Here is a 25,412-nt window from a genome sequence, read left to right on the forward strand (position 1 = left end):
GTTAATATATATGTAACACTAGTTGTCATATATGCACCGAATAAAAATCTCATTTTTTCCCCCCATAACTTGCACCAGAAACTGATTGAACTGGAGGTGGAAGATATTTGTATGATAGGCGACTTTAACGGTATAATTGATCCCATTAAGGACTATAAAAGCGCTAACAAAAATCGATATTAAAAAAAGAAAAGTGCTTCTGAAAACATTCCACCAAATGTGTGAAGAACTAAATTTGAGAGATTGTTGGAGAACAAGAAACTCAAATAAAAAAGAATATACATTCTATTCAAATGCAAATCAAAGTTGGTCTAGGATAGATATGGCGTGGGTCAACAATAAAATAGGAAATTTAATAAAACAAATTCAAATTGACAAAAACGATTGGGCTGACCACAACCCAATTAAAAATATATGGAATGGGGAAGATAAGAAAAATAGGAGATGGAGATTAGATTTACAATTATTAAAAGAGCAAGAATATATAGATTGGCTTGAAAGAGAAATGAAACTATTCCTAAAAAAAAACACATTTTCTTTAAAACTTCCAGTGTTGGAGCATTCACAACTTCTGGAGGCAAGTTGTTCCACTGCTTAATTGTTCTAACTGTCAAGAAATTTCTCCCTAGTTCCACGTTGCTTCTCTCCTTGTTTAGTTTCGACACACTGCTTCTTGTTTGACCTTCAGGAGTTTGGAGAGGGGGTTCCATTTTGGTTTGACCCCAGAACTACATTTTGGCTTATCCGTAATAATATGTAGTGTGGGGTTGTTTTCATTCTCATTGGTTTTTACATATTTCCCCCCCTGCCTTTGTTGTTTTAATAAATAATTCAAGGCAGCTAACATACCTTTTCTCCTCCTATTTTCCCCACAACAACCCTGTGAGGTGGACTGGGCTGAGAGAAAGAGTGACTGGCTCAAAGTCACTCAATCGGCTTTCATGCCTAAGGGAGGACTAGAATTCACAGTCTCCTGGTGATTGGCCCAAAGTCACTCAGCTGTCTTTCATGCCTAAGGCAGGACTAGAACTCACCATCTCCTGGTGACTATGGGAATGCTACAATGAACATGTGTGAAAAACCAGCTATAAGTCATATTTTCCAGTGGCATTGCAACTTTGAATTATCACTAAATGGATGGTTTTAAGCTGAGGACTATCTGAAGTTCTTATTTAATTTAAAACATCAGAGTTGTTGGAAGGGACCTTGTAGGTCATCTAGTCCAACCCCCTGTTCAAGCAGGAGACCCATAGGCAAAGGGTTGTGTTTTGTCTCTTCCTAAAAGCCTCCAGTGATGCAGTGCCCACAATCTCTGAAGGCATGGATTAATTAGATTTAGTTTTAAATTAATTGGATATAGACAACTGTATTGTATTGTTTTCTTTTTGTATGTTGTAAGCCTGAGTCCAATAGATAGATAGATAGATAGATAGATAGATAGATAGATAGATAGATAGATAGATAGATATCGCTAGCGCAAATGTGGAAAAATGAAAAGATCCCACCAGAAAGCCTAATTATTGACAAAATATATAGATGTGTAGAGATGGATGAAATCACAAATTCAATTAAAGGAACTAAAATCAAAGAATCAAAATGATCATGGTACAAATGGCATGAATGGATTCAAAAGAAAAACTAAAAATGTTACAATACGAAGTATCAGTATATATAGAAAGAATAGCAAATACCTTATGAATGTCAATAGAAACAAAGAGCAAACATTTTCCCTCTTTCCTTTTATTTTAAAGATGTATTATACCAATGATATATATAATTGAATGTAAAAGATATAGAGAAATGGAAGATAAATACAAAAGGTAACAGAGATGGAATAAGATCTGTAAAACTTAAACAAAACATGTGAGAAATATTTTTGAAAAAAATAAAGAAATTAAAAAAAAAGATAGATAGATAGATAGATAGAAAGAAAGAAAGAAAGAAAGAAAGAAATGAATGAATTTTCCAATTGTCAGAAAAATTATCTTTATTTCTAGGTTAATGTAGCCAATAATCGAACTCTGGCTGGATTAGAAGTCATTTAAACAGCTGAAAACCAAAACAAAGGAAAGAAAACCCTGGACACAACCCTGCTTTAAACCACAAATCATTCTTGAAAAATACAATAATCAATGGCCAGCCAGGAATTACAAATGACGAAGTAGCAACAAAATAGGGGGTGGGCTTAACTCTCATCCGCAGATCAACGTAGACTTGCCAAGTTGTTTATAACATCAACTTCAGTTTTAAAAGATGAGAAAATGAATTGGCTAGAAGAAGTTGCTGATGTGTTTATTTGGAATATCCAGCTATTTCCAGTCCAGCAAGAGATTTCCAGATAAATATGTTTTGGGCTGATCCCAGAGAAAGATATTTTGGCTTTTAAAAGTCTGCGGATTATTTGCCAAAATTTCAAAAAGCAGGAAAAAAAAGGGGGGGGGGGATTTGAGGGCCAACTAAATCAAGGAACTTTATGTGTTTCCAAGGCAGGAAAAGAGAAAACAACCAAGTTTTCAGTGGCAGACAAAATTCATAGCGAAGGTTATCCATACGGATGTCAGATTTAATTACTTTTATCCGTTTGGTGCCTATTGAAAATCAGATAGCCATTCTTTTATTTTCTACTTTGTATGTAATACTTAAGTACTTTTTAAAGCTAGTAAAACATTAAACTAAAAAAAAAGTGCTTCTCCTTCTAGGGTTTTAAAAAAATGAAACAATACAGATGATTTTCTTAATATAAAGTATGATAAAGATTAATGATGCACAGGAAGCAAAATGTTGCGAGAGGACACACTTGTGTGTGACATTTCAGTGATTTTTTTGCTTCAGCACAAAAAAAAAGGCCAGTAGAAAAAAACTGGCTGACTGGATGCAATCAATCAGTGCCCATTTGATGGTACAATTCCATAATTTATATATGAATGTGGATGGTTGTTTTTAATAACTGAGGTTTTAGATTATATTTTTAATGTTTACATTTCTTATTCATTGTATTTTGGTATTTATTGTGCTCTGAGATGCCCTGAGTCTGCAGAGAAGGGCGGCATAGAAATCAGATAGAAAGATAGATAGGTAGGTAGGTAGGTAGGTAGGTAGGTAGATAGATAGATTAGACAGACAGACAGACAGACAGACAGATGATAGATAGATAGATGATAGATAGATGATAGATAGATGATAGATAGATAGATGATAGATAGATTAGATAGACAGACAGACAGACAGACAGATGATAGATAGATAGATGATAGATAGATAGATAGATAGATAGATAGATAGATAGATAGATAGATAGGCCTCACAACGGACTTTTTAAAAAGCCTTGGAATGGCGAAAAACAAACCAACTGGAAGTTTGGAAATGAACTTCCGGTTGGCCCGTTGGGCTGTTTTTCATTGTCCACAGGCTTCAGGAGGGTCCCTTTAAGCCTAATGACAGAAAAAATGGCCAAAAAAAAGGCCGAATAATAAGAGCCGGGGTGGCGCAGCAGGTACAGTGCTGTACTGCAGGCCACTGAAGCTGACTGTAGATCTGCAGGTCAGCAGTTCAAATCGCATCACCGGCTCAAGGTTGACTCAGCCTTCCATCCTTCCGAAGTGGGTCAAATGAGGACCCGGATTGTGGGGGCAATATGCTGGCTCTGTTAAAAAGTGCTATTGCTAACATGCTGTAAGCCGCCCTGAGTCTAAGGAGAAGGCTGGCATAAAAATTGAAAAAATAAAATAAAATAAAATAAAATAAGAGAGAGAGAGAGAGAGAGAGAGAGACAGACAGACAGACAGACAGATTTGGGGATTAACCTGGGTAAGAACGAAGCTTATAACAATAATAATACCAGAGTTGGAAGGGACCTTGAAGGTCTTCTAGTCCAACCCCCTCCTTAGACAGGAGACCCTAACACTACTTCAGACAAAAGTTATCCAACATCTTCTTTAAAACTTCCAGTGTTGGAGCATTCATAACTTCTGGAGGCAACTTCTGTTCCACTGATTAATTGTTCTGTCAGGAAATTTCTCCTTAGTTCTAAGTTCCTTCTCCCCTTGTTTAGTTTCCACCCATTGCTTCTTGTTCTACCCTCAGGTTCTTTGGAGAATAGCTTGACTCTCTCTTCTTTCTGTCAACCCCTGAGATATTGGATCACTGCTATCATGTCTCTCCTGGTTCTTCTTTTCATTAAACTAGCCATGCCCAGTTCTTGCAACCGTTCTTCATATGTTTCAGCCTCTAGTCCCCTAATCATCTTTGTCACTCTTCTCTGCACTTTTTTAAGAGTCTCAACATCCAGCTTAATGTGCTCACGAGCCACAAAAAGCTACTGGGGGGAAACCAATCAAACAGTTTGCAACAAAAGAAAAGAAAAGAAAAATGGGCATAACAATTAAATTATTTAAAATCGAAACATTTAAATATGTTAAAGGGTTAAATAAGGTTCAGGAGGGAAGTGTTTTTAATAGGAAAGTGAACACAAGAACAAGGGGACACAATCTGAAGTTAGTCGGGGGAATGATCAAAGGCAACATGAGAAAATATTGTTTTACTGAAAGAGTAGTAGATCCTTGGAACAAACTTCCAGCAGACGTGGTTGGTAAATCCACAGTAACTGAATTTAAACATGCCTGAGATAAACATATATCCATTGTAAGATAAAATACAGTCTAGATGGACCATGAGGTCTTTTTCTGCCGTCAGTCTTCTATGTTTCTATGTTTCTATATTAAATTTAGAGAGAAAAATCAAATTGATATTAAGAAGAAATATTATTAATATAAGGCACTATTATACCATTGAGAAAATGAAACAAAAAAAATGGACATATTAATAGGAAAATTAACAAGATGTATATATGTGTAATAACCAATAAAGGGAAAATATTATTATAAATGAACGAGCTGCAAAACAATTACACTGCCATTTAGCAGGTGTTAATACTAAGCTGTGATATCAAATAATCCATGTATAAAGCATGATGCTTTATTTTTTGTTGTGCGTTATATGTACATATCAAATGTTGTATTGTTGTTCTGTTTTCTCTTTTTAATGTACATATTTAATAAAGTTTTTTTTTAAAAAAAACCAGTTTGTAACCTAAAACAGTGTTTTTCAAAACTTGGCCCCTTTAAGATGAGTGGACTTCAACTTCGGCATGGCCAGCTGGGGAATTCTGGGAGTTGAAGTCCACCTATCTTAAAGGGGTCACGTTTGAAGGGGAAAAAATGACTTAGAGAAACAAGGGAATTGCTTCAAAGAGAGCAGCTTGCTCAACCTTACCTGGCGCTGAAGGAGCTGTTGCTAAGGCGGTGGCCTCTTTTCTCGCATTGGATCCCAAAAGCTTTTTCCTATGATCTTCGGGGTTACTGCTGAGGAAGGAAGCTTCCAACTTCTTCGCGCGATGCGCCTTAGCCTTGTCTTCTGCTTTCGCCAGCCCTGTCGAAAAGCAGAGATTAATTTTGGAACATTCCCACGTTGTTGAGTTATTACTGGATTACGAGAGAGGAAACGAAAATGGAAAAATGTTTCATTTCACCTTTTAATCCAAAGGTTCCTGAGATGGATGGCTGTTCTCCAGTAAACTTCTTAGGCGTTTTCTGTTTCCTTCCTAACTCAAAAAGGAGAAAACAGAAATAAAACTTTGGTCAAACCCCTGGGTGTTGAGTCGCCCTTCTGCACTAACACTTGGTTTTGCATATCTTATTCCTCAACTAATGGCCTTGAAAAGAGAGAAGGAAATAACCAGGATTCAATCTAATTATTAGGTTCAATAAATCCAATTAGACTTCTCCTGATTTTTATCGTTCTCTCCGTTTTCTATTTTTACTCTTTGTAGTTTTTTGTGGTTCTACTCTTTTTATAGTGACAAATTTATTTATTTTTTATTTATTTATTATTTAGATTTGTATGCCGCCCCTCTCCGCAGACTCGGGGCGGCTCACAGCAGGATACAACAATTCATGACAAATCTAAATATAATTTAAAATATTTAAAAAACCCCATTTACTAAACAAACATACACACAAACATACCATGCATAAATTGTACATGCCCGGGGGAGGTGATTCAGTTCCCCCATGCCTGACGACAAAGGTGGGTTTTAAGGCGTTTACAAAAGGCAGGGAGAGTAGGGGCAGTTCTAATCTCTGGGTGGAGCTGGTTCCAGAGAGTCGGGGCCGCCACAGAGAAGGCTCTTCCCCTGGGGCCCGCCAACCGACATTGTTTAGTTGACGGGACCCGGAGAAGGCCCACTCTATGGGACCTAATCGGTCGCTGGGATTCGTGCGGCAGAAGGCGGTCTCGGAGATATCCTGGTCCAGTGCCATGAAGGGCTTTAAATGTCATAACCAACACTTTGAATTGTGACCGGAAATTGATCGGCAGCCAATGCAGACTGCAGAGTGTTGGTGAAACATGGGCATACCTAGGTAAGCCCATGACTGCTCTCGCAGCTGCATTCTGCACGATCTGAAGTTTCCGAACACTTTTCAAAGGTAGCCCCATGTAGAGAGCATTACAGAGGTCGAACCTCGAGGTGAGGGGCATGAGTGACTGTGAGCAATGAGTCCCGGTCCAAATAGGGCCGCAACTGGTGCACCAGGCGAACCTGGGCAAACGCCCCCCTCGCCACAGCTGAAAGATGGTTCTCTAATGTGAGCTGTGGATCAAGGAGGACGCCAAAGTTGCAGACCCTCTCCGAGGGGGTCAATAATTCCCCCCCCCAGGGTGATGGACGGACAGATGGGATTGTCCTTGGGAGGCAAAACCCACAGCCACTCCGTCTTATCCGGGTTGAGTTTGAGTCTGTTGACACCCATCCAGGCCCCAACAGCCTCCAGACACCGGCACATCACTTCCACTGCTTCATTGACTGGACATGGGGTGGAGATGTAAAGCTGGGTATCATCAGCGTACTGATGATACCTCACCCCATGCCCTTGGAGGATCTCACCCAGCGGTTTCATGTAGATATTAAATAGCAGGGGGTAGAGGACCGACCCCTGAGGCACCCCACAAGGGAGAGACCTCGGAGTCGACCTCTGACCCCCCACTAACACCGACTGCGACCGACCGGAGAGGTAGGAGTAGAACCACTGGAGAACAGTGCCTCCCACCCCCAACCCCTCCAGCCGGTGCAGAAGGATACCATGGTCGATGGTATCGAAAGCCGCTGAGAGGTCAAGAAGCACCAGGACAGAGGATATTTTGTTCAATTCTAATTCTGAGTTTCCTTGGGCTGTTAAGTCTCTGGATCACATCTGTGTAGAAATTTGCCAAATCAATAAATAAAATAATTAAATGGAATCCATAACCACTACTTCACCCCCAGCTCAAAAATTTCTCCTTAGTCTTCTTGAGCTTCTGAGGTTTCGCTAGTCACTATCCATACAGGTTCCAAATTTGTTTTCATGAACATAAGGACTAGAAGCTTGGCTTTAGAAAATAACAACATGAGAGAGAATGTCTCGTCTTTCCACAATGCTTAGAGGTAGAACTTCCAAATGCTGGTGATCCAGGCAGGATAATTTCAAGAATGGGCTTAAGAATAAGGAAGATACAATAGTACCTCTACTTAAGAACTTAATTTGTTCCGTGACCAGGTTCTTAAGTAGAAAAGTTTGTAAGTAGAAGAAATTTTCCCATAGGAATCAATGTAAAAGCAAATAATGTGTGCAAATCCAATAGGAAAGAAATAAAAGCTCGTAATTTGGGTGGGAGGAGGAGGAGGAAGAAGAGGAGGAGGACAGTCGCTGCTGAAGGAAGAAGGTGAGGTGAGGGGAATCAAAAAAATTCAAAACTTTAAGGCTAAAAAAAAAAGAGGGACTCTGAGGCTGTGAGGAGGAACACGCCCCTCCCATACACACAGCAGGAGGCTGCCTCCCATACACTGCACCCAAGAGAGAAACCCAGGCAAGTGACAGGGGGGAACCTCCCTCTCCTTTGACTGAAAGGCGGCTGCTGCTGCTACCTGCTTCCTGTTCCTTCCCATGCTGAAGGGCTCCCCTCTCCTCTCGCTCCCTCGCTTTGTAGCTATCGCCTTTCCTTCACTGGGGTGACTCCTCAGTTTGGCTGAAGCCGAGTTGATCTGGCCTTTTGCCTGCCCGCACCCAGACGCTCCAGGAGGCAAACTTGCGCTGGGTGTATTTATTTTATTTATTTATTATTTGGATTTGTATGCCGCCCCTCTCCGAAGACTCGGGGCGGCTCACAACAAGTGTAAAACAAATCATAAATAATTCAATTAATTAAAATATTTAAAGATTTTTTTAAAAAACCCATATACTAACAGGCACACACACAGGCATACCATGTATAAATTAAACGTGCCCAGGGGGAGATGTTTAGTTTCCCCATGCCTGACGGCAAAGGTGGGTTTTGAGGAGTTTACGGAACGCAGGAAGAGTAGGGGCAGTTCTGATCTCCGGGGGGAGTTGGTTCCAGAGAGTCGGTACCGCCACAGAGAAGGCTCTCCCCCTGGGGCCCGCCAACCGACATTGTTTAGTTGACGGGACCCGGAGGAGGCCCACTCTGTGGGACCTAATCGGGTCGCTGGGATTCGTGCGGCAGAAGGCGGTCTCGGAGTGATGGTGAAACATGGGCATACCTGGGTAAGCCCATGACTGCTCTCGCAGCTGCATTCTGCACGATCTGAAGTTTCCGAACACTTTTCAAAGGTAGCCCCATGTAGAGAGCATTACAGTAGTCGAACCTCGAGGTGATGAGGGCATGAGTGACTGTGAGCAATGAGTCCCGGTCCAGATAGGGCCGCAGACTGGTGCACCAGGCGAACCTGGCAAACGCCCCCCTCGCCACAGCTGAGAGATGGTTTTCTAATGTGAGCTGTGGATCGAGCTGTGGATCGAGGGAGGATGCCCAAGTTGCGGACCCTCTCTGAGGGGGTCAGTATTCCCCCCCCCCCAGGGTATGGACGGACAGATGGAATTGTCCTTGGGAGGCAGAATCCACAGCCACTCCGTCTTATCCGGGTTGAGTTTGAGTCTGTATGGGAAGGCAGTACGAGGGAGTCACCACAGCGAAGTGGTTTATTCCCTCTCCAAGCGCCCAGAGAAAGGAAAGCGAAGGGAGGGAGCATTTATTTTCTCTGGGCAAAGGTTTCCTTCCGTGCATGCACCTGCATGCGCAGAAGCAAAAACACACTGGGACACACGCACGCACGTGCACACACACACAAGATAACCAACACTGAACAAATTGTAAGTAGAGGACTACTTCTAATGGCTTTAGCTAAAGTCAGGCGTTATGCAAGAATGTTGACCAATCAGTTTGTTCCATTCTGGGCAGATTCCTATTACCGCCATTACCGGTGCGCTGCGGGTGCAACTTCGTTTATCTTGTGAGTGTGACTGCGCACGTCCCATTGTGTTCTTGCTTCTGCGCATGCGCAGGAATCAAAACCTCACGAGGGGATGCGTGTGTGAGATTTTGAGGAGTTTACAAAAGGCAAGGAGGGTAGGGGCAGTTCTAATCTCTGGGGGGAGCTGGTTCCAGAGAGTCGGGGCCACCACTGAGAAGGCTCTTCCCCTGGGGCCCACCAACCAACATTGTTTAGTTGACGGGACCCGGAGAAGGCCCACTCTGTGGGACCTAATCAGTCGCTGGGATTCGTGCAGCAGAAGGCGGTCTTGGAGATATTCTGGTCCGATGGCATGAAGGGCTTTAAAGGTCATAACCAACACTTTGAATTGTGACCGGAAATTGATCGGCAACCAATGCAGACTGCAGAGTGTTGGTGTAACATGGGCATACCTAGGGAAGCCCATGACTGCTCTCGCAGCTGCATTCTGCACGATCTGAAGTTTCTGAACACTTTTCAAAGGTGGCCCCATGTAGAGAGCGTTACAGTAGTCGAACCTCGAGGTGATGAGGGCATGAGTGACTGTGAGCAGTGACACCCGGTCCAAATAGGGCCGCAACTGGTGCACGAGGCGAACCTGGGCACTACTGGTGTTCCATTCCCTCCCCTCCCTGCTTGCACCCAAATACAACGCAGGCAAGCCAAACACCGCACAACTTTCCCATTTTAAACCCGGAGGACTCCGCTCCCCCAAAGTTTGAGAAACGCTGATCTAATCTTACTGTGCTTCATCCTTTCGGGGTCTTCCTCCTGCTTCAAAGCCTGCCTGCTTCCATGATGTTTGGAGCCGCGGCGTGCCTGGCGTCTGGCTGAGGGGCGTGGCAGCCCTTTCCCCACCTCCAGCCGCGGCCGTCTTCAAAACTCTGATGCCTTGGCTCACGGCCACGTGCTCTCCGTTCTCGGGGTGCTGCAAGGCGACCGCCTTCTCCACCTTCGATTGTTTGGGGTGAAGGGTGGGGGACATGGCGCGTTCGGCAGCTCTAGGGCAAAAGTCACAATTTTTTTTAAAAGTAAATTTTATTGATTTTAAAAAAGAAAAAAAAGAATATACAGTACATCACATATACATTGTAGAACAAGCCATACTCCTTTTCTATTACATCTTATATTGCCATTTCTTATACTTAACGTTATACTAACCTATATACATTCACATACACGAAACATGCATAAATACTTTTGCTTTTATAAAGAGTAGTAATTTGGAGAGGGGCGGCATACAAATCTAATAAATTGAATTGAATTGAATTGAAAAGAGATATTTGTTTCATTAGTGTATGTATTTTTGTATTTCTATATTTGATTTTTATTTTTGCGCGTACACTGATACTTTGTATTGTCATGTTTGGTTTTTATTACGGATCCATTCATGCCATTTTTGCCATGTCTCTTTGGTATCCTTGTTTTTTCTTCCTTTAATTGCATTTGTCCATTTCCGCCAATTTGTAGATTTTTTCTATGGTTAGATTTTCGGATGGGGTCCGTTCTTTTTTCCACATCTGTGCGATTGAGATTCTTACCGCAGTAATTATATGCGTCATGAGAGAAAGCGTTTTTTGGGGGTATTGTTTTTTCCAGATTCCAAGAAGCATAACTTCTGGTGTGAATTCTGGTGTGTTTCCAGAACTGAGCACAGTATTATTCCCAATGGGGTCTCACCAGCGCTCTATATAAGGGGATCACAATCTCTCTCTTCCTGCTTGTTATACCTCTAGCTATGCAGCCAAGCATCCTACTTGCTTTTCCTACCGCCCGGCCAAACTGCTCACCCATTAACCTCTAGGCCACAGGTTTGTGGGCTGTACCAAGGGGAAGATTAAGTGTTTTTCTGGCGAGACCAGTCTATCATCCTGTTTCCCAACTTCTGGTGGGCCCCGCAGGCTAGTGTTTCACCCTCCCCAGGCTCCGAAGGCTTCCCTGGATCTGGGGGGAGGGTAAAAATGCCCTCCCCCATCCTCCCGGAGCCTCTCTGGAAGCCAAAAACACCCCCCAGGGCCTCTGTGTGAGCCAAGAATCAGCTGGCCGGCATACACATGCACATTAGAGCTGAGCTAGAGTAACGGTTCATGTGCCCACAGATATTATTATTATTATTATAATTTATCACATTTGTATGCCGCCCCTCTCCGGAGACTCGGAGCGGCTCACAACAACAGAACACAGTACAAATCCAATAGTTTTTAAAAATAATTAAAAAACCTTAATATAAAACAGTCATACATCTCAGACAAACCATGCATAAAACGGAGCGGCCCGGGGAAATCAATTTCTCCATGCCTGACGACAGAGGTACGTTTTAAGGAGTTTGCGAAAGGCAAGGAGGGTGGGGGTAGTCCTGATCTCCGGGGGGAGTTGATTCCAGAGGGTCGGAGCCACCACAGAGAAGGCTCTTCCGCTGGGTCCCGCCAGACGACATTGCTTAGTTGGCGGGACCCGAAGAAGGCCAACTCTGTGGAACCTAATCGGTCGCTGGGATTCGTGCGGCAGAAGGCGGTCCCAGAGATATTCTGGTCCGATGCCATGAAGGGCTTTAGAGGTCATAACCAACACTTTGAATTGTGACCGGAAACTGATTGGCAACCAATGCAGACTGCGGACTGTTGGTGTGACATGGGCATATCATATAAGAGCAGGGGTGGCGCAGCAGGTAGAGTGCTGTACTGCAGGCCACTGAAGCTGACTGTAGATCTGAAGGTCAGCGGTTCAAATCTCACCACCGGCTCAAGGTTGACTCAGCCTTCCATCCTTCCGAGGTGGGTAAAATGAGGACCCAGATTATGGAGGCAATATGCTGGCTCTGTTAAAAAGTGCTGTTGCTAACATGTTGTAAGCCGCCCTGAGTCTAAGGAGAAGGGCAGCATAAAAAAATAAATAAATTTTTTTAAAAAATCAATCAATCAATAAATCAATATCTGGGAAAGCCCATGATTGCTCTCGCAGCTGATATGGTATGGTTCTGTTTGCCGCCTGTAGCACCCGTGCCACAGGTTCGCCATCACTGTCCTAGTGTCTCCTCTTGCTCCAGAGGCCCAGACCCCTACCTTTTCTTTCCTGCCCCCTTGCTGGTTGCCTTCTGTACTTTGTTTTCCGCTGGGGGGCTGGATGCCAGCAACGGGCTGTCCAAATGGTTCCAGAGGCAATGCTTCTCCAGCTGAGTTTTTGATGTGAAGACGGCTTCGCAATACAAGCAGGGGAAGGTGCGTTTCTCGACAACGGCGCCCTGGAAGGAAAAGAGAAAACGGGAGAAAAAGGTAATGGAAATAAGAGCAAAAGAAGGAGAAAAAATGCAATACACTGGTTTCCACAAAGGGGCCAAAACATGGCTTGTGTGAGAAACATAAGAGGCCCAGACATCCATGGGGCTGGCCACACCCCTCTGCCACACCCATTAATAACTGTTAATGTCCCCCCACCCCCAATCTTGGAATGTGTCACCTTTTGATATTTTGCAAAGTTATTTTCATAATTTTAAAACTTTCCCGTCTTGAATTAATCCTGATTTTAATGTTAGATTTATGAATTGCATTGTATACTGCCCACAGTCTCTCCCTGAGAGAAATGGGCAGTTAAGAAAATATGAAATAAAATAATAAAATAAAATGATAATAAAATAAAATAAAGCAATAAAATAATAAAATAAAAATAATAAAAAATAAAACAGTAAAAAATAAAATAAAATAATAAAAACAAAACAAACTTCTCTGAGAAAAATGGGCCGTTAATAAAATATGAAATAAAATAATAATATAAAATAAAGTAAAATAATAAAATAAAATAATAATGAAATAATAATATAAAATTATAAAATAAAATAAAATAAAATAATAAAAACAAAACAAACTTCTCTGAGAAAAATGGGCAGTTAATAAAATATGAAATAAAATAAAATAATAATATAAAATAAAGTAAAATAATAAAATAAATGAAATAATAATGAAATAATAATATAAAATAATAAAATAAAATAATAAAAAGAAAAGAAAACACCCATCTTCTACATTAGCTTCCCTGCGAGGTTTTGGGTTGGGGAAATCTGTTCTAGACAAAACACAGATTGGTTCTGCTGTCCAATAGTCATAATCCTATTTGGTTAATAGTATGAATTTTACTAAGCATAATCTGCAAGCTCCAATGGTTACGCAAGCTATTTATTTATTTGATTTATATGTATTTTGTTGTTTCTGTATTTATGACTATTGTTACCCACCCTGAGTCCTTTTTGGAGTGGGCGGCATATAAATACAGTACAAATAATAAATATATTGTATTGTATTTATTGGATTTGTATGCCGCCCCTCTCCGCAGACTCGGGGCGGCTAACAGCAGTATACATAAATAAACCCCTTGCGTAAAAATTAAATAGTTCTGAGACACTCATAGTATTCTACCTTACCTGAGGATGAGATCATACAGCATAGTTAAACAGATGAATTTTTAAAAATCTAGTGGTAATGCTAAGATTAGCTAGCAGTTGCCAAAGCTACTGACCCTTTCGCTGGCCTTTTTTTGCTCAGTTTAGACCAGTGCTTTTCAATTTTGGCAACTTTAACCTCTGTGGACTTCAAATCCCAGAATTCCCCACTCAGCAATGTCTACACCAGTTTTTCTCAACAGGGGCAACTAGAAGAGAGATGGTCTTCAACTCCCAGCCAGCAGTTGCTGACTGGGGAACTCTGGGAGTTGAAGTCCACAAGGCTTAAAGTGGCCAAGAGTGAAAAATGCGAGCCTAGATGGATCAGAAAAGGCCAAAAGAAGGGTCAGTGTTTTTATCACTGTTGTTAGCTGCCCAGAGTCCATGGAGAGGGGCGGCACACAAATCAAATCAAATTAAATCAAATCAAATCAAATCAAAAAATCAATCAATAAATGAAGGGTCAGTGGCTTTGGCCTGCTAGCTAATCTCGGCACGGCTGGCTGGTGACTTCAGGGAGTTGAAGTCCACCCATCTCCAAGTGTCTAAGGTTGTGTGTCTCAGTAACAAGAGAAAGACTGGTCCCAATTGTAGTCGCAAATCAAGGACTACAGAGTTGCAAATAAAGGTGGTCACTAAATGAGGACATCAGGACTGACTTTCTTACCCCCTGACACCGCTGGAAGTGGTATTTCAGGCCATAGATGCTTGGGAATTCCAGCCAGCAGCCCGAGTTGGGACACTTCACCCTGGAGTGGGCCTTAAATTCATCCTTCCATTGATTCATCAGAGACAGCTGAGAGGAGAAAGTCCATAAAATGAGGGGGGGAAAGAGAGACAAAAAAGTTCACAAATTCAAAATGAGGAGGCAACCAGGGAAGAGAGACTCTTGCAGGGATAGTTACACAAACTAAGAAGTTTAGTTCTTCACAAGAAGAGTCCTTCACTCCTCCTCTCAAAACAAACTACCTTACTCCTCCAGACTTTAAATACTACAGCTAGATAATTTACAACTACATCGCTTCCGAACTGATTTAATATTTACTGACCCCTCGCATCCTGGACACAAACTGTTTCAACGTCGATACAGAGTACTGCACACCAAGACAACTAGAAACAATAACATTTTAACCCAAAGTCACCCAACCTGTTTTTGTGTCTGGAGGTTGTAAGAAAAGATTCCAAAACCATTTGACTGGGGTGGTATAAAGACTCCTGCCTGAAGCAGAGGGTTGGACTAGAAGACCTCCTGGGTCCCTTTGAGCCCTATGTTCCAAAGAAACAAAACTCCCCAACTCCCGTTGAAGGGAATGCTCAGCAATTCAAGGCTGTTCTTCCCCACCGGTTGCCAGAAAAGACAGAAAATATAATTAAAATCTTACGGGAATATCTTTTAAGGCCTGGTTTTCAGTCTTGGGCCTTCCTTTCCGTTTGCTTTCTGTTTTGTCATTCATTGCGTTTCCTAGAGAAAAGGGGGAAAAATGACACAGGCATTTAAATCAACGTCGCTTTCACTGCAAGAGGGGTTTAATCTGGTGGTCGAATGTAGACGTGATGACTACAATGTCATTGGCATTACAGCAGGATGTGGCTGGAGAAGACGACATGGCCTTGAAGTTCCAGAAGAAATCCCTGGCTTGGAGGAGGAGGAGGTGAAGGAGGAGGATAAAGAGGAGGAGGAGGGGAGAGGGAGAAGAGGGAGGAGGAGGAGGAGGAGAAGAGGAGGAGGAGGAGGAGAAGAGGAGGAGGAGGAGAAGAGGAGGAGGAGGAGGAGAAGAGGGGGAGGAGGAGGAGGAGAAGAGGAGGAGGAGGAGGAGAAGAGGAGGAGGAGGAGAAGAGGGGGAGGAGGAGGAGAAGAGGTGAAGGAGGAGGATAAAGAGGAGGAGGAGGGGAGAAGGAGAAGAGGTGAAGGAGGAGGATAAAGAGGAGGAGGAGGAGGAGGAGGAGAAGAGGAGGAGGAGGAGGAGAAGAGGAGGAGGAGGAGGAGAAGAGGAGGAGGAGGAGGAGAAGAGGAGGAGGAGGAGGAGAAGAGGAGGAGGAGGAGGAGGAGAGTGCCACTGAATCTGGAGGCTCTATTGTCCGTGTTGTGCTGACAGCTGCCAACCTACACTGCAATTTGCAAATTAGCAAATTCTGGTATGTAATTTTTTTTTAAAAAAAATTCTACCTCAAATCAAATTATATTAAACAATGCCTGAAAAGGCTACCTATCCATTTTCTTCTCTTGCTTCCAACAGAAGAGAATTGTTTACTTTCTAAGCTTGGCATTAGTCGTGGGTGCTCCAATACTAGAGACGTAAAAAAAGAGATTGGACAATCTTTTTTCTGAAATAATAATAATAATAATAATTTTTTATTTTATTTATTTATTATTTAGATTTGTATGCCGCCCCTCTCCGCAAACTCGGGGCGGCTCACAACAAAAAATATAAACAATCGTACGAATCCAAATAAATTCAATAAATTTAAGTATTTAAAATAGTTTTAAAAAGAACCCCACTATATTAACAAGCACACACACAAACATACCATACATAAATTGTACGTGGCCGGGGGAGGTGTTTCAGTTCCCCCACGCCTGACGACAAAGGTGGGTTTTGAGAGCTTTACGGAAGGCAGGGAGAGTAGGGGCAGTTCTAATCTCCGGGGGGGAGTTGGTTCCAGAGGGCCGGGGCCGCCACAGAGAAGGCTCTTCCCCTGGGGCCCGCCAACCGACATTGTTTAGTTGACGGGACCCGGAGAAGGCCCACTCTGTGGGACCTAATCGGTCGCTGGGATTCGTGCGGCAGAAGGCGGTCTCGGAGATATTCTGGTCCGATGCCATGAAGGGCTTTAAAGGTCATAACCAACACTTTGAATTGTGACCGGAAATTGATCGGCAGCCAATGCAGACTGCGGAGTGTTGGTGAAACATGGGCATACCTAGGTAGGCCCATGACTGCTCTCGCAGCTGCATTCTGCACGATCTGAAGTTTCCGAACACTTTTCAAAGGTAGCCCCATGTAGAGAGCGTTACAGTAGTCGAATCTCGAGGTGATGAGGGCATGAGTGACTGTGAGCAATCAGTCCCGGTCCAGATATTATTAATAATAATGTTATTAACATTAACAATAGCAATAACAATTAGCCCGACATGACATCGGACCAGAATATCTCCAGGAGCACCTTCTGCCGCATGAATCCCAGCGAACGGTTAGGTCCCACAGAGTTGGCCTTCTCCGGGTCCCGTCGACTAAACAATGTCGTCTGGCGGGACCCAGGGGAAGAGCCTTCTCTGTGGTGGCTCCGATCCTCTGGAACCAGCTCCCCCCAGAGATTAGGATTGCCCCCACACTCCTTGCCTTTCGTAAACTCCTTAAAACCCACCTTTGCCATCAGGCATGGGGGAACTGAAACATCTCCCCCTTGCCCATGTAGTTTCTGTGTATGATTCAACTGTGTGCTTGTTTTTTATATACTGTATTGGGGTTTCTTTTAGATTTTTTAGCCTAAAACTGTAATTTAGATTGCTAAATATTAGATTTGTTACTATGTATTGTATTTGTATTTGTATTTATTAGATTTGTATGCCGCCCCTCTCCGAAGACTCGGGGTGGCTAACAACAATAAAAAATGGTATTGGTTACCATTGTTGTGAGCCGCCCCGAGTCTGCGGAGAGGGGCGGCATATAAATCCAATAAATCTAATCTAATCTAATCTAGGACTTGGGGTGGCTTACAACATATAAAAAAGGTAGTATACATCGAGATACAGTTAACACTAGATTAAAAGTTACATTTAAAAAGTTACATTTAAAAGCTAAAAAACCTATTAAAATTCACACATATCCATTCAAAGAAACTCATTATACATTCATTGGCCAGGGGGCAGAATCTAATAACTCCAAGCTTGGTGGCAGAGGTGAGTCTTTATACTCTTTTGAAAGGCGAGGAGGGTGGGGGCAGTACGAATCTCCAGGGGGGGGGAAGCTGATTCCAGAGGCCTGGGGCCCCTGCAGTGAAGGCTCTGCCCTTAGGCCCCGCCAAGTGACATTGTCTAGTTGATGGGACCTGTAGAAGGCCGACTCTGTGGGACCACACCGGTTGCTGGGATTCATGCGGCAGGAGGCAATCCCATAAGTAATCTGCTCCCATGCCATGTAAGGATTTATTTATTTATTTATTTATTTATTTATTCATTCATTCATTCATTCAATTTTTATGCCGCCCTTCTCCTTAGACTCAGGGCTACTTACAACATGTTAGCAATAGCACTTTTTAACAGAGCCAGCCTATTGCCCCCACAATCCGGGTCCTCATTTTACCCGCTTCGGAAGGATGGAAGGCTGAGTCAACCTTGGGCCGACGATGAGATCTGAACCGCTGACTTGCAGATCTAGTAGTCAGCTTCAGTGGCCTGCAGTACAGCACTCTACCTGCTGCGCCACCCTGGCTCATATTGTTATCGGGTTTACTGCCTGAGAAGGGGGTTGGACTAGAAGACCTTGAAGGTCTAATAATAATAATAATAATAATAATAATAATAATAATAATAATAATAATTATTATTATTATTATTATTATTATTAGATTTGTATGCCGCCCCTCTCCGCAGACTCGAGGCAGCTCACAACAATAATAACAACAATGTGACAGTGTAACAAATCTAATATTTAAAAGAAAGCATCTAAAAACCCATCATTTAAAAACCATACAACATAAGCACCCCATACATAAAACTATATAAGCCTGGGGGAGATGTCTCAATTCCCCCATGCCTGGCGATATAGGTGGGTCTTAAGCAATTTATGAAAGACAAGGAGGGTGGGGGCAGTTCTGATCTCCGGGGGGGAGTTTATTCCAGAGGGCCGGGGCCGCCACAGAGAAGGCTCTTCCCCTGGGGTCCGCCAGACGACATTGTTTAGTTGACGGGACCCGGAGAAGGCCAACTCTGTGGGACCTTATCGGCCGCTGGGATTCTGTTATTTTATTCTATTCTATTATCGTGTCCGGCTCTTGTTGATTCTATGGCCCAGGGTCTCTCCCCATCTTCGACTCCAGGGCAGGGCTCTTGGCTCTTTGGTGGATGCAAGAACTGACCTCCCTTGACCCCACTTGGAAATTCCAATGCCTACCCAGGTTAGACTGTTCAAAAGCTGGGTGGACCTTCAGTTCCGCCTTTCTGCTTTCTCTCTCCGTGCTGGTCCTGCTGGACCCTGCGGCCTTCTTTCCAACTCTGTAGGTATAGTGGTCTGCCATGGCTGGAAAAAAGAAAGGAAGAGCATCAACTCAAGAACCTGGACATTCACACAACTGCGTTTGGTTGTTTTTTTTTAAACTTCTGGGATGGAGGTCGAAGACCTGGACTATAACCCACTTCTGCTTTTTTCAGAACTTCAGAACAACCCGACTGGATGGAGCCACGCCCGGTCTTAGTCCAAAATTAGGTGTCTCTTAATGACCAACCAGCTTTGGTCAAGCCAGGAATGAAGGTACAGGTCTCCCAAAGTTGCCCTCTCTAAAGTGGCATCTTGAACATTTGAAAACCCAACCAAGAGAAATGCTTGTGCCTTAGACCAGGAGTCTCCAATATTCGTAAACTTTAATTTAATTTAATTTAATTTACTGTACTTCTATGCTGCCCAATCCTGTGGGGCTCAGGGCAGCTTACAACAATACAATTATTATTTTTTATTATTATTATTATTATTATTATTATTATTATTATTATTATTATTAATTAGATTTGTATGCCGCCCCTCTCCGTAGACTCACAGCAATAATAAAAACAATGTACAATAACAAATGTAATATTTAAAAGTAACTAAAAACCCCTTATTTAAAAAGCAAGACATACACACAAACATACCATGCATAAACTATATAGGCCTGGGGGAGATGTCTCAATTCCCCCATGCCTGATGGCAGAGCTGGGTTTTAAGGAGTTTGCGAAAGGCAAGGAGGGTGGGGGCAATCCTAATCTCTGGGGGGAACTGGTTCCAGAGGGTCGGGGCTGCCACAGAGAAGGCTCTTTCCCTGAGTCCCGCCAGACAACATTGTTTAGTCGACGGGACCCAGAGAAGGCCAACTCTGTGAGACCCAAATGGTCGCTGGGATGCGTGCGGCAGAAGGCAGTCCCGGAGTAATACAATACAATAGTACAAAAAGTCAAATATTAAATGCTAAAAACAGTAAAACCCCATTGTAAAACCCATTAAACAATCCAATCAAAACAAACATGCAAAAGTTGTCTGAGGGAATTCTGCGAGTTGACGTCCTTCAGACTTAAAAGTTACCAAGGTCGGAGACCCCTGCTTAGAGGATAAGGTCTTAGTAGGCCATGCATCCTTTTGAAGAAGAGTTTAGCAACCTTTACAATGCATGGACTTCAACTCCCAGAATTCCTCAGTCAGCATGGGTAATTCTGGGAGTTGAAGTCCAGCCATCTTAAAGATGCTAAGATTGAGAATAAGGTGGAAACTGTGCATTAAAGTGGAAACTGTGCATTAAAATTACAAAGCCTACAAAATATAGGGCGCTCTCAACTTTCAATCACAATTGAACTTGAAATGCCGTCGCTAACAGAGACAGTTGCTAAGTGAATTTTGCCCCATTTGATGTAGAACTGCATCAGCAGCTACAACCCGTCACTTCAACCCTGACCTATAAATATCCTCTTTTATTAATATTCAATTCTAAATCCTTTACTACGGAGAATGCCCTACAAAGGAATAGCATTTTGCCACCCAAGAAACAAACATTAACTGTGTTTGCAAAATATTCTTAACCCGGTTTTGGAATTGACTCATTTTTCAAAGTTGAACATTGAGCAATAAATTAGCCAGTCCAGTTGTGCACAAAATATTAAGCCCTCAAAAAAAAAAGGGATCACAGAGAAATACATCTGGTATAAGCTGACCTGGAATGACCTCTGATAGCTCAGCCCTTGTTTAAAAGATCAAAATATCAAATACTTTAAAAAAAAAACCCACTAGGGGTAAAAACAACCACAACAAAGATTGTCGCAAGTAAGAAAGCAATGATAATTCTCTCAAGTCCTCAATTTAAGGATAAAGGATAAGGAAAATAGAGGATATTTTTTAATATGGTTCCACAGAGTCAGCCTCCTCAGGGTCCTGTCGGCCAAACAATGCCGACTGGTTGGTCCAAGGGGGAGAGCCTTCTCTGTTGTGGCCTCAACCCTCTGGAACCAACTCCCCTGGAGATCCAGTCTCCTTGCCTTTCGAAAGGCATTAAAAACACACCTATGATGGCAGGCCCGGGGACTGCAAGACTCGCACCAGCCATTTGTATGAAAGAGGTATGATTGATTGTTTTAATAGTTGATTTAATATATTTTCTAATGTTTTGATTGTATTTATTTAGAAACATAGAAGATTGACGGGAGAAAAAGACCTCATTGTCCATCTAGTCTGCCCTTATACTATTTCCTGTATTTTATCTTAGGATGGATATATGTTTATCCCAGGCATGTTTAAATTCAGTTCCTGTGGAATTACCAACCACCTCTGCTGGAAGTTTGTTCCAAGCATCTACTCCTCTTTCAGTAAAATAATATTTTCTCAAGTTGCTTCTGGTCTTTCCCCCAACTAACCTCAAATTGTGTCCCCTTGATCTTGTGTTCACTTCCCTATTAAAAACACTTCCCTCCTGAACCTTATTTAACCCTTTCACATATTTCAATGTTTCGATGATGTCCCCCTTTTCCCTTCTGTCCTCCAGACTATACAGATTGAGTTCATGAAGTCTTTCCTGATACGTTTTATGCTTAAAGACCTTCCACCGTCTTTGGACCCGTTCAATTTTATCAATCTCTTTTTGTAGGTGAGGTCTCCAGTACTGAACACAGTATTCCAAATGTGGTCTCACCAGCGCTCTATACAGCGGGATCACAATCTCCCTCTTGCTGCTTGTTATACCTCAAGCTATGCAGCCAAGCATCCTACTTGCTTTCCCTACCGCCTGACTGCACTGTTCACCCATTTTGAGACTGTCAGAAATCAATTTACTATATTTATTTTTTTATCATTGTGAGCCGACCTGAGTCTACAAGGAGAAGAGCGGCCTATAAATCGAATTAAATAAATAAATAAAAATAAATGTTTGGTCGCAAGTTGAGGACTTACCTGTAAAACCCACATTGGCTGTCCAGAGTGCTCTCTCTTCCTATTTCCAAATTCAGCCAGGCTTCCAAGGTAATTTGGCCTAATCGGTTCACTGGCAAAGAGCCAGCCATCGGCTCAACCTTATTAACTAACCGCTAAGTGACTGCAAATCTGGTCTCCCTGCAAACTCAGAGGCTGGAGAAATTGGCCATTTTCTACTTTTTTTTCCCCCCAGCTGAAAAAAAAAATCTAGATTCTCGGCCTGGGGTGTCAAAATTGAGGAAGGACCACGGGCCACATTCAGCCCATGGGGCGCTTAGATCTGGCTTGTGGGACCGACCCTCCGGTGCCTCTACCAGCGAAAATGGACGTTGTTCGTGGCCCTCTGGGGCTCAGTGTTTGCTGGCAGAGAGTTGCAGGAGGCCTTTGCGGCCAAAAATGGAGCTCGGGAGCTCATTTTTGCTGGCAGGGTGCCCAGGCTACCACAAACGCTCCCGACATGTGTGATGTTGAGCTTAATTCTCTGCCTTACAAGGCCAAGGTTGCAAATCCAAGTCCCAGTGAAGGTATGGCTAGCTGATGAGGCCAAAATAAGATCGAAATAGATCTATCCTAGTCTCCTTTAATTTTCAAATTCACCAAAAACATGTGACATATATATACATATATATATACGTTTTCGTAAATTTTCACGGGTACAGGTACGACGGTCTTGGTATATTCGGGTTTCTTCCCGTGTAGGATTTGGAAATTTCTGGCGACGTTTCGATGAGGTCCCACTCATCATCTTCAGGCTGGTGTTTCTGTCCTTGCTTGTTCTAAGTGTTCGCCTTAGAACAAGGACAGAAACACCAGCCTGAAGATGATGAGTGGGACTTCATCGAAACGTCGCCAGAAATTTCCAAATCCTACACGGGAAGAAACCCGAATATACCAAGACCGTCATATATATATATATATATACATATATACATATAATAATGCATAAAATAGTGCAGAATTGCCACTGCTCCACTCCTACTTCCTACCTATTCCTGTTGCTATGCAGTCAGTCTTTATACGTTGCCTTAGTTTTGGCACATTTCATCGGGCTTTTTATTAACTTAGCAAATTGTTCAGTATGGTCAATGTAACACGAGATGGTAACCGCGTGTAAATCAACGGAGTTTCTGAAGTGAAGCACATACTAAGGCTTCCAGAGTAAATAACAGAATCTTAAGCGTTCTTCTTTAGCCTTATTTCACATGAGTTCCATTCACACAAATCCAGAAAATCTGACTGCTTGGCTTTAACCCATTTTCTCGGCTTCACCGATCAAATTGGTAACTGGCTGGAACAAATAATGGATGTGCAAATTAGCTAGTTTCACAGGAGGGAGGGAAGGAAGCAAGGAAGTGAAAAGAAGGGAGGGAGGGTGGAAGGGAGGCTACGGGAAGGAAGGAAGCAAAAAGGGAGGAGGAAAAAAAGGAAGAAGGAAGAAGGGAAGAAAGGAAGGAGGAAAGGAAGACAGGGAGGGAAGGATGGAGGAAGGGAAAAGGATGAAGAAGGGGAGAAGGAAGGGCAGGAATAAGGGAAGGAAGTAGGGAAAAAAGAAGAAAGGGAGGGAGGATGGATGGATGGAAGGAAGGAAAGAAGGAAAAAGGAAGGAGGGAAAAAAGAAAGAAGGGAAAGGGAAGAAAGGTAGGAAGAAAGGAAGACAGGGAGGGAATGATGAAGGGAAAAGGATGAAGGAGGGGAGAAAGGAGCAAAGGAAGGAAGGGAAGGAATAAGGGAAGGAGGTAGGAAAAAAAGGGAGGGAGGGAGGACGGAAGGAAGGAAGGAAGGAAAGAAGGAGTTGAATTCCACGAGTCTTAAAGTTGCCAAGATTAGGTACCCCTGTCCTATATTTTTACCGTTGTATTCCCCTCACTGCAGCACTGACCGACATATTTACATTTCCCTTTCTGCGCAAGGAATGCTCAGTTTTGTTAATTTCTCTACAGCAAACTTCTCCCACCTTGAAACCCGAAAGCTTTATTCGCTACGCCCACAGAACCAGGATTAAGGGAGGAGGATTAAGCGAAAACACACACTTTTCCCTCATCTTGCTGTTGCAAGCATTACTATTCTTAAAAAAACCACAAAAAACCAGGAAGTCAGGAAGGAGAAAGTAAGTAGTATTATTTGGTTATTTTTTAAAGATTCTTTTTAAATCCCACTTTTTATTATTTTTATAAGTGACTCAAGAGAGCGAAGGTATCCAACATATATAACTCGCCTCCTGCTTTCACCACCACAACATTTCTGTGAGGTGGCTTGGGTTAAGGGAGAGTGACTGGCCCAGATAAACTGACCTCTCTCCGGGTAATTGACCCAAAGTCATCCATCTGGCTTTCGTGCCTAAGGCGAGACTAGAATTCACAGCCTCCGGGTGAATCTAACTAGCTTTCAATTCAATTCAATAGATTTGTATGCCGCCCCTCTCCGAAGACTTGGGGTGGCTCACAACAATAATAAAAACAGTATAACAATGCAACAAATCTAATAATAAAATTATATTAAAAAACCCCAACAATTTAAAAACCATACAACACATACATACCAAACATAAAATATAAGAAAGTCTGGGGGAGATGTCTTAATTCCCCCATGCCTGGCGATATAGGTGGGTCTTGAGTAACTTGCGAAAGACAAGGAGGGTGGGGGCCATTCTAATCTCCGGGGGGAGTTGATTCCAGAGGGCCGGGGCCGCCACAGAGAAGGCTCTTCCCCTGGGGCCCACCAAACGACATTGTTTGGTCGACGGGACCCGGAGAAGGCCAACTCTGTGGGACCTTATCGGCCGCTGGGATTCGTGCGGTAGAAGGCGGTTCCGGAGGTATTCTGGTCCAATGCCATGAAGGGCTTTAAAGAGCTTTTCATGGCTAAAGTGGGACTAGAACTCACAGTCTCCTGGTAATTGGCTCAAAGTAATTCAGTCGCCTTTTAAGTCTAAAGCAGAATCAGAACTCACGATCTCCGGTAGGTGAGGTCTCCAGAACTGGACACTGTATTCCAAATGTGGTCTCACCAGCGCTCTATACAGTGGGATCACAATCTCCCTCTTCCTGCTTGTTATACCTCTGGCTATGCAGCCAAGCATTCTACTTGGTTTCCCTGCCACCTGACTGCACTGTTCACCCATTTTGAGACTGTCAGAGATCACGACCCCTAAATCCTTCTCTAGGAATGTTTTTCCTATCGCGGTAAATGAGGTTGATTGTGTATAATTTTAGAAGAGCTATATGTGTGTGTGTACATACACATACAGTTTAGATAGTATATAATGTATATTTTTGTGTGCCTGTGTGTAATATGTATGTACCAATATGACACATATACATAGAACTAAATAGTATATTTTGGATGTTCAGTAATAGTAAATAGAGAAGTAAATTGTATCTCTTTGAGGCAAGGAGAGGCCAGGCACCCTAACCCAAATCCTTGACGTGAGTGACGTCAAGTTGGTCACCTTTAAACCAGTCACATGACCTTTAAGCCACCTCCCAGT

The 25,412-nt window shown here is 42.8% G+C and overlaps 1 protein-coding gene across 1 annotated transcript in view; it reads right to left on the bottom strand.

Moving 5' to 3' along the window:
• ZNF512B (zinc finger protein 512B) overlaps positions 1 to 25,412 on the bottom strand; it is a 57,104-nt gene that overhangs the window by 23,491 nt on the left and 8,201 nt on the right. The window contains 8 exon segments of the mRNA XM_070748768.1: positions 5,272 to 5,427; positions 5,528 to 5,599; positions 10,090 to 10,183; positions 10,185 to 10,347; positions 12,409 to 12,587; positions 14,446 to 14,574; positions 15,161 to 15,240; positions 18,893 to 19,018. Of these exon segments, the coding sequence (XP_070604869.1) occupies positions 5,272 to 5,427; positions 5,528 to 5,599; positions 10,090 to 10,183; positions 10,185 to 10,347; positions 12,409 to 12,587; positions 14,446 to 14,574; positions 15,161 to 15,240; positions 18,893 to 19,016 (997 nt within the window). The 5' untranslated portion in view covers positions 19,017 to 19,018.

This window comes from Erythrolamprus reginae, chromosome 3 (assembly GCF_031021105.1).
Source record: "Erythrolamprus reginae isolate rEryReg1 chromosome 3, rEryReg1.hap1, whole genome shotgun sequence".
In the NCBI taxonomy this organism is placed as follows: Eukaryota; Metazoa; Chordata; class Lepidosauria; order Squamata; family Dipsadidae; genus Erythrolamprus; species Erythrolamprus reginae.